The following is a 9,367-nucleotide window of genomic DNA, read 5'->3' as shown; positions in this document are numbered from 1 at the left end:
AGGAATGCATAGGAGAGTTCAACAAGGCAGCTGAGCTCCTCTGAGAGAACCTGCCAGCAATAGGAGTCGGGTCTTTTCCGTGCCTTATTTCCAGCCCCGTGTTCCGTGTGATTCCCTGGCGTGCCTGCTGCAGTGCTCGTGGAGTAATATTGGTAGGAAGGGACCTCTGGGGATCATCCAAGTCCTCAGTGAGTCAGCTTGGCTCCCTAACCCTGGGAAAACTATTCCCTGCCTTCACTGAGGTTCTTGGTGAGTAAAACTGGTGCCTGAGCTGAGAGAAGGATGGGGAAATGGGCAGGAGCGTGATCTCCAGCAGTGAGCAATTAGATCTGCTCAGCTGTTTTGGCAAATGGTGCTCTGCAGGCAGCTTCTTTGTTACAGAAAATTGGACAGTTCGGTTTTTTCACCCTCTTACCTGGCAAAGGGAGCTTGGAGGGGAAGGGAATTTAGGACTCCAGTTCGCAGAGAAGCAGTGGTGGGACTGTCTTGTTTCTCAGTCTTGCTTTGAAAGGGCTAGATTTCAAATCATCATTCCTTTTTCAAGAGCCTGATGTGTTTCTCAGAGACAGAAGCTCACCTAGCAGACACAGAGGTTTTTCACCTGGTTACTCCCTCAAATCCTTTCTGGAGGGAGTTGGCCTGTTTTGGGAGTGCTGGGTAGTCACTAAGGAATTTTAAGAGATCACAGGGGCATTCAGCACAGTATGCAGAATGCAGTAGCCCACGGAGGGTCAACAAACGGTGAGTACTTCTGTGACTCTCTCAGACTTCCTCCATCTCTTCTGATATGCTACCGTGGCCTTGAAAAATCCTCCAAACCCACTTGGCGTCTCTGAAAGGACACCAGAAGTCCCATTACAGAGGCAGATGAGTGGGTGCACCCACTGCCAACCTGTGTCCACACTGGAAAATCTGCACAGGATAATATAGGTCTAAAAAAAAAAGGTGATTTGGGTTTTTTTCCTCCTTGAAAGAAGAAATCACTAGGCTGAAGGAGCATGTGCTTTATAGCTTATGCAGAAATAGTACTTGGTGAACATTAAATCACTTGCTTTATTCAGTGCCCTTCACAATAGCTGTCCTATGTGCTTCCCTCGCCTGCTGCCTTCCTTGATTAATGACTGTAGGAGGGACTGGCTGTCCTACCCCAGGAGAAAACTCAGATTAAATCATCCTCACCTTACTTCGGGTTGGATGGGCCAGCTGATCCTTCTGATTTCAGGATCCCTAAACCTAGTGTCCTGGAGGGCAGAGAACAGATTAAAAGTCAACTCTCTCCCAGTGCCAGGGAAGGCCCAAGACCTCTCCCACATGGCAGAAGTGCCTCCCAGAGGCACAGAGACCTCACCTCCCAAATATCACAAATATCACCTGAGGAAGGGTGAGCTGCTAGGAGTGCAGTGATGGGCAAGGGTATTCGGTGAACCTCACCAGTCTCAGGGTTAGACAGGTGACATCTTGGCCTTGGCTAGGATGTCAATGTGGCATCAACTGCTCCTCCAGAGAGTATATTCATCAGCAGTGTTTCGGTCCAGAGGGTACCAGAGCTAATGCTCCTAATCCACCTTTGCTGCAGTCCTGCCAGAGCACCTGCTTAACTCTTTGAGGGTCTTGGACCAGGTATTTTTTAGAGAGAGATGACTGAGTAAGCCCAACCAGGCAGCTCAGGTTTAACAGACAATGATCTAATCCCTACTAATCGCTTACTTGTGTATTTAGGGCCCCTGTTGTTCTTCAGGGTCCCCTTTTCTCCTGTGTTGTCTACAAGAGCAAGTAAACAAGCTCTGATCCATCGTGGTTATTTTTCATGCATAGCAGCCTCTTGGCACAGGTGCTACCTGGTATCTTTTAGGACACTTGTCCACTCAGCTTTTTCCCTAGACGTTTTCTTAATGTTTCTGTTCTGGCCCAAATGGCTGCAATTGCTGACGAAGCAATGGTACATGAGTAAGTGCTGGGCAGATATACGGAAAGATCATGTCATACCATTTTGGATTCACCCCCTTCCAAATTTAGTCCAAGTCAGCCGAGAAGAGAGGGCCAGGGTGGTTCGCTGCCTCATGGTTTGGAGGTGCTGTAGTGGTTTTCCTCCTGACAGAGTCCAGTTCATGCTGAGCATCTGCAGCTTGTATTCTCCCCTGAATTTAGCTGTCCCATTCTCACTTTGCTCCCTCAATTCTCTTGTAGAAGATCCTGAGGCCTCTTCTCTGAAAACAAACAAGCAAAAGTAGGGGTTTTTAGGCCATGTTTGCAGAGTGGGGGTCCTGCTGCTGGCAGTCGTACCTCTCTGATACCCAGGTGCAGAAGTCGCTGAAGTGGTGTGGGGAAGACCGCAGAGGCCTGTGTGCTGCAGTGGGCTTCGTTCTACTCTCTTCATGAAATAGGTATTATTTTTGAGAGCCTCCTGACTGGCAACAAAATGGGCTGTGGGGCAGTCTCCCAGTGGAAGAGACTCTCCTCATCACATTAGGTGTGATCGGGCAGACCTAGGTTGAACACATCTGGGGAAATGAGCCTGCTTCTCCTCCCCAGCTCCCTCTAGGAAGAGAGCTGCTATTTCGATTTTGCAGGCATCACTGGGGGGCTCCTAACGGGATCCTGTGCCGGGTTATTCCTCCCCTGCACTGGCAGGGGTGCGGGCTCAGGGCTGAGAAGGGGTGCTCGCTGGGCACCTCAGTATGCTGCAGCAGTGAGCACCATGCAAGGGACTCGGAAGGGTGGCTCGCTGGAGGGGGCAGGGTGACCTCATTCTGTCTTCAGCCTGCAGCTGCGTGGCTGGCCTCTCCCAAGCAGTTACAGCAGTCTGAAGACACCAAGAAAGCAGGCAGGAGAAACCAGGTAGATCAATGCTATGGAGCGTGGTGCATTCTCTATGGAGTCTGTCAGTTTGTTGCTGGCACCTGGGAGGGCTGACAGGCAGGGCTGGAAATGAGGTAGAGACCAGAGCCCCAGAAGGCATTGAAAACCCCAGTTCTCTTTGGAAAGGTTACTGCGGGCCAGTTTGCTTCTCCAGGCTGCCTATATGAAGTCTCCCATCTGTCTATCTTGGGTCTTACCATCCAGCGCAGCTTGGTATCCTGGGTGGGAGATGGCACATGGTTGAATCCAAGAGTGGGAAGCAACTGAAATAACTTTTGTGAAATGCCAGCATCGTGCCTGAGGAGGAGGAAGGGAGGGCTGGGATGTGGCTATGGTGGAAGGGAACAGTCACATAATATCAGCTGCGTTGAAAGGGGGTGAAGAAGATGACCTGATAGCTGAAGAGTGGGTTATTGAGGAGGAGGAAGCTCTAGCAGGAAGAAGGATGCAGCGATTGAGGCAAGAAGAGTGCAACCGCATGGCGAGAGAATTGGGTACTTCTCAGAGCAGTGATGGAAGTTAATAGCTGTACAAACACTTTGAAAGCTGCATCATATACACACACACACCAGCATGCATGGAGGATGTCACTACTTTATTTGGCTTCCCATCTGCTTTCCTTTCCTTTGCTCTTGACCTGACAACCACTCCCAGACGTTCTCTGGTTGTTCCTTTGGAGAGGGTAGGGCCAAATCTGGAATGTGAATAAACTTTGCCTCAACCTCCCCCCAGTGAGAGATATGATCACACCTGTGTTTTTGTGAAAGACTGGTCCTGGTCTCCTGGGAGCAGCTGCCATCATTATTTATAGTCGTGAGTGCAGTGTGTAATGCCTGACCTGCCTAGGGCAGCTGGAGGCTGCTGCCCTGCTCCTGCTAAGGGGATTTCAGTAAAAAACAGGTAAGCTTGCATCGATCTGTCCCTGTCAGTAGTGAGGTTGAGAGACTGACTCTGTAGCAAAAAAAAGGAGTGTGCTGTATGGTCTCTGGCTAGAGAGCTCAAATAGGTAAGAAAAGTAACGGAAGAACGACCGTTAAAAATAAGGAGCAGATTTGTGCCTTATTCATTTCCTTTTCTAGTGCTGAAGTATAAAGCTGTGGAAAGGGCAATGGTCCTGGTAGGAAGTCAGGACATGTGCCCAGACGTCATAGGCTTATTTGTCCTTCTCCCCATTCTTCCAGGTATTCCAGTACCCCAAGGCCTCCCTTTCCAGAGAGAAGGTCTTGCCAATGCACCAGACCAGCGTCGATGGAGTAGAAGACATGTCCATGCTGGGAGATCTGCATGAAGCTGCCATCCTGCTCAACCTGCACCAGCGCTACCAACAGGGTAACATCTACGTAAGTGCTCGAGCTGGGCCACATCTCTTCTGGCTAATGATTTTTGTTTAGTTTAGAGGCTGCCACTTTCACGTGAGTGATTGATTTTAGCATCGTTTCCTGAGCATTGGGTAGGAATGGAGGGTTTTTTTCTGCCTTGCCAGCTCCATGAGCCCTGTGAGATCTTACTTCTACTGAGAAGCCTATTTGCATCTATAGAAGAACTTCCGAAACATGAACGTTCACCTTCAGGCTTCATGACAATTGGACAGGTTTGCATCCTCCGTGAACATCCATGTTTTACAGCCTGGAATTCACGTTCCCCAGATTCCTCTTCATGGCTGTTCAGAGGTTTATATGGCTAAGCAGGCAGGAAAGTGCAGTGTACACAGGTTGTTGTTGGTTATCCCTCCTGATCCAGATAAAGCTACTGCTCAACAAAACTAGGAAAGCAAACCTATTGCCTGATTCTTCTGCTTTTACATGCAGTTGTGCCTTTTTTGAGTTGCTCTGCTCTTCTTGCACAGAAGAATACTCAAAACATCTCCTGATTTCCCTCTCAGGCCCTCAGGAAGGAGGCAACTGTCACAAAAGGGACTTGTGAGGAAAAGCAGACCTGGGATGAGGCATCCCCTGAGTTCATGCTGAGACTTGGAGAGGATGAGGAGGATATATTACAAAGACTGCCTTACCTTGCATGTCCATAGTATGTGTACCCAGAGTTTTTCAGATTATGACAGAAAAAATGTAAATCTTTATCTGTGTTGCATAGCAACTGTTACCAAGGCAACCAAACCATATGCACCTGTATTCCAGGAAATGATCAATAAAGTGACCCCGTTCCTGAGCTGTCTCCTGCACCGGGATGCAGAGGAAATTGCAGATTTGCTTTTCTGTTACAGGTCCCCCTGCTTGTTGTCTATCAACACAACCTTGTGACCCTATGGCAGGACTCACGTGCACACACTCTTTTGATGGCCCTTGTCCTTGCTGCTCTTCCTGACCTGTGTTCGACACATGCTGTGTGTTAGTGCAGCCCTTTGCCCATTTGGGTATACTCCTTGCAATTCTTCCTCCTCACACTGAGGCAGGATTCTCTCCCTTTTCAATCTGTGCCTTGCACCAGAAGTGCCAGCAGCCATATCTCCTTAAGCCTTTCCTCTAGCTCTGGTATGTCGTACCTTCTCCTGTTCAGCACTAGTTCTGTGCCGTGTCTACCCATGTGTAAAGGTGTTAAAGTTTAAATATGATGTCTTTTTTTGCCTGTGCATAGTGCATGAATGTCAGCTGTGCACCTCAGATCTGAATTTTTTTTAGATTTACGAAGGGACCCAACTTCTGTCACATGCTCAGCAGTGGGAAGGACCTCTCAGTGAAGTATCGTAAGGCCCTCCTTGAGCAGGACTCTATCTGCGTATATGTTTGCACAATGTCTGACCTGGAGGCCACCAAACCACGCAAGTGCTGTTTCGCATTTCTGCAGTGCAGACATCAATATTGCAGTTGCCATATCACTAACTACTAGTTTTTGCCGTAGCCCAGCTGCATTTAGTTTTCAGTTAAGCAGAAACTGAGAATGTCAGCTGTAGTGCCACCTAATGACTTGCAATGATCTGTGAATACCATGAGTGTTACAGGGCCTAAGATTCACAGAAGCATTGAATTGGAAGACACCCTTGAAGTCATTGAATCCAACTGTTCACCCTGCACTGCCAGGGTCCCTAAACCATGGCCCTCAGTGCCACATCTACACATCTTTTAAAGACTTCCAGGGATGGGAACTCAACCACATCTCTGGGCACCCTGTTCCAATGCCTGACAGCCCTCTCTGTAAAGAAATTTTTCCCAATGTCCAACCTAAATAAGTTCATTTAATATCAACCTCAATGGTCTCCGCAGATAGAAAATACTAGACTGAGGCTGCAGATGAAGCTGTACTGAGAGGAGTTGTGTGTGTCAATCAGGGCCAGAAATATTTGGAAGGAAATAAGAAAGATCAGAAACAGGTGAGAAACATCATGATTTTCAGAAAAATGAATTCACCTGAAGGTATGGATAACCTGGAATATAAAAAATAATAATAAAAATAATTAAGAAGAGGGTGGAAAACAGACGGTGAAGTGGACAACTGCTGTGAAAAAGGGCTGTATGCCGAGAGGCATCCTGCCGTAAGCTACTAAAGGGGATCTTTTCTGGTCAGGGAGTGTAGTTAGCAGTGTATCTAGATTGGAGTGGTACCCGTAATTAACGTGCTACAGAAATACTGACAATCTTTTGTTTTCCAGAGAAAGCTCTACCAAACTGTTTAAGGAAATTATGTGCCTGCAGCTTTTAGGAGTACATGTTCCCTCTTCATTCCTGCAATTCCTGTATCCCTTAATAAAAGTAGACCCAACGTGATGTGAGTGATGTACGAATGAACCAGGGGCTGTACTGCCACATTTTGTGCTGTCCCTAGCTCTGCTGTGCCTAACCACCCAAGTAGGATCTATTGTCTTGAGAAGTAGATGTGCCATGCGTGGCTTGTCCTGCTCTACAGAGTTCTTTGGGGACAATCACTGCTTGCTAATAGAGTGGCTGATATGTACCTGTTGGATGCACAAATGCTATTGCTATTAAAAATGGTGGTACAAATTGCCTATAAGGGACTGCAGGTGATGAGGAGATTGTAACTGGGAGATGGAAAAGTTTCCTAGAAACACCTTTGAAAGAGATGGCTCTGGTTCTGGAAGAAGCTCTGGAAAGGACTGTGGTGGGAGCTCTATTCCTTGAGAGAGCTGTAACTAAAGTGGGAAAAGTGAAATGAAACATCTGCGAGGAAAAGTGCCATGAAGGTCTGGGAGAAGTGTTAGGATGGACATGTCTGTCTTGCAGTCTCTGGACAATGTCTGGAGCTCAACTGCTTGTACAGTGCTTTTTCCTGATCCGTGTTTTCTCTCTCAATGTTTTCCCGTTTCCTCCCACCTGCTTGCCAAAGATCATCTGTTTGCTTATTGCTTTCATCATCAATGAATTGTATTTCTGCCTACCAAGGTCCATGTCAGATGGTTCTCAGGACTTGATCCATGCTAGTCCGTTCATACTGGTAATACAGTTAGGCCTAGGTGATGAGTTTTTTTCCTCTGATGATCTCTGACTGCTCCTTTAATAAATGAGTCTTAAATGTTTTGGCGATTACAGCATCTTTATCAGTCTGGCTTCTGGCTTCTGGCTTCAGAGCTTGGCATTGCAGTATGGCCCCAGATTTCATTTGGCAGGGAGAAAGCATGTGTCTTTTGTGTGTTTTGTTTACAGCTTCTCCAATGGATGCATGCAAATCCTTGTATATGTATGTGGTGGCTCGTAATTCGTGGTTTGGAAGTAATACTAGATGTTTTTGCTGGCCACGAAGCTTGGCATCTACCGCAGCAATCTGTTTCGTCTGCAATCCCTGCTGAGAATGGGTATTCCTGGAGTAGAGCAGCCCAAGATGTCCCTGTGAAGGAGGCCACTGCACCAGCAGCAGGATTTAAGCTGGCTGTTGACCATATTACAAAGCAATTTTTAGGAGAGAGGTGGCACCATTGCTCTGAACTGCAGCTCTGAGAATAACTGGATTTGAGACGGTTGGCTGAACCGAAAAAGTCATGTCCCCCAAACCAGTTTCCTTCTGGCTTCACAAAAGAATATGTTTGAAATTCAGTATTAGTCTTTGGGTATTTTATTTTAAACCTTACTAACTCTTTTCCTAACTGTGGGATTTTAAAAATAAATATTTTCAAAATAAGTGTTTAGAAAATGTAGAAATATTTTGACTTGAAATCCTGAGCTTCATGTTCAGCTGTCAATTATGATTTGGCTTACCAAATGATTTAAGCTGGTCCAAACAGCATTTTTCAGCAGAAGAAAAACTGTATTCTTTAGTGGCTTCTTCACACACGTGTGTGTGTGTCTCTCTTTTTGTTCCACCTCTTTGTTCAGGAGGTGACTGAACCCTGCCAAGCCCCCTTCACTTAAGATTGTGGACAGAGGCACTGAAGGTATCTCCTCACACTCCTTCAGTCCTGGCTCTGCTTTTCAGCTTCAAGCACAGTGCCAGGTAGCTGGGTATGGAGATGGCTTCATGTTATTAAATTATGTAAGCTTAATTTAGCAGAGACAACAGACTAAGAGCATTCTATTGTAGAGCAGCAAAATTCAAATTGCCCCATCCATACCCAGTCACGCAGCCCCTGCCCTGGGGTTTGACGTTCTTTGTCAAATTGAGGGGCGCTCTGCTGAAGCCCAACTTCCCTATTTAGGTTTTTCTCCCTTCACCATGAAGGGAGAAATGAATTATTTCAGGGTCTGGGTTTGTTGTGATTTGTTTTTTTTTTTCAGGAGCCTTATTTCCTTGCTGTGTTTTGTTTTCTCCCCCTAGACAAACATTGGTTCCATCTTGGCATCAGTAAATCCCTACAAACCCATCCCTGGTCTGTACAGTGTGGATGCCATAGACCTGTACAGACAGCACCGCCTGGGTGAGCTGCCTCCCCATATCTTCGCCACCGCTAACGAGTGCTACTGCTGCTTGTGGAAGCGTCATGACAGCCAGTGTGTTCTGATAAGGTTAGAAATGGGAGAACCAGCTACTCCCTGACTGCATTACGCACCTTGCTCCTGCTGCTCCGTTTGCAATGACAACTGCCTAAAGATCCACACCATCCTCCCTACCCTTTGACTGACCCCTGCTTGCCACAATGGAGATGCCATGTGTTTGTTCCTGGAGATCACTTCTCTGCTGCGGGTGGGATGGTCATTAGCTCTGTCTGCCCCGGATTTGTGAGTGAAATGTATGTCTTTTCTTAACAGTGGAGAAAGTGGAGCTGGGAAGACTGAGAGCACCAAGCTGCTGCTGAAATTTCTGTCATCCATGAGCCAGACCTCCCTTGGGGCACCTGCATCTGAGAAGAGCACTCATGTGGAGGAAGCCATCCTGGAAAGCAGGTACAGTCACCCTGATGGGCATGTGTGGCCGCGTCCCTGCAGATGCTGACATGCTGGGGCAACCTGCCTTTGGCGGGGGCACTGCCTTCTGGGCAGCTGGGCCGTGGATGGAGCCAGGTCTGGGCAGTGAGGATCCTGTAGCTGAACAGTGTCATGTCAGGGAAACACAGAGGCCTCTCCAGGATGCCTCACGCTGGGGGCTCTCTAGTTGCCCGTGGATAAAT

The 9,367-nt window shown here is 47.5% G+C and overlaps 1 protein-coding gene across 1 annotated transcript in view; it reads left to right on the top strand.

Annotated features, from left to right (window-relative positions):
- The window catches only part of LOC104489628 (unconventional myosin-X-like), a gene marked incomplete at both ends in the record, with an annotated part of 37,406 nt that overhangs the window by 671 nt on the left and 27,368 nt on the right, over window positions 1–9,367 (top strand). The window contains 3 exons of the mRNA XM_010131809.1: window positions 4,041–4,199; window positions 8,578–8,765; window positions 9,009–9,143. Coding sequence (XP_010130111.1) covers window positions 4,041–4,199; window positions 8,578–8,765; window positions 9,009–9,143 — 482 coding nt within the window. The remainder of the gene's footprint in view (window positions 1–4,040; window positions 4,200–8,577; window positions 8,766–9,008; window positions 9,144–9,367) is intronic.

Source organism: Buceros rhinoceros, unplaced genomic scaffold, assembly GCF_000710305.1.
Source record: "Buceros rhinoceros silvestris isolate BGI_N320 unplaced genomic scaffold, ASM71030v1 scaffold5590, whole genome shotgun sequence".
NCBI classification, from domain to species: domain Eukaryota; kingdom Metazoa; phylum Chordata; class Aves; order Bucerotiformes; family Bucerotidae; genus Buceros; species Buceros rhinoceros.
Note: the sequence above shows the minus strand (reverse complement) of the source record. Positions and strands in the feature narration are given on the sequence as shown.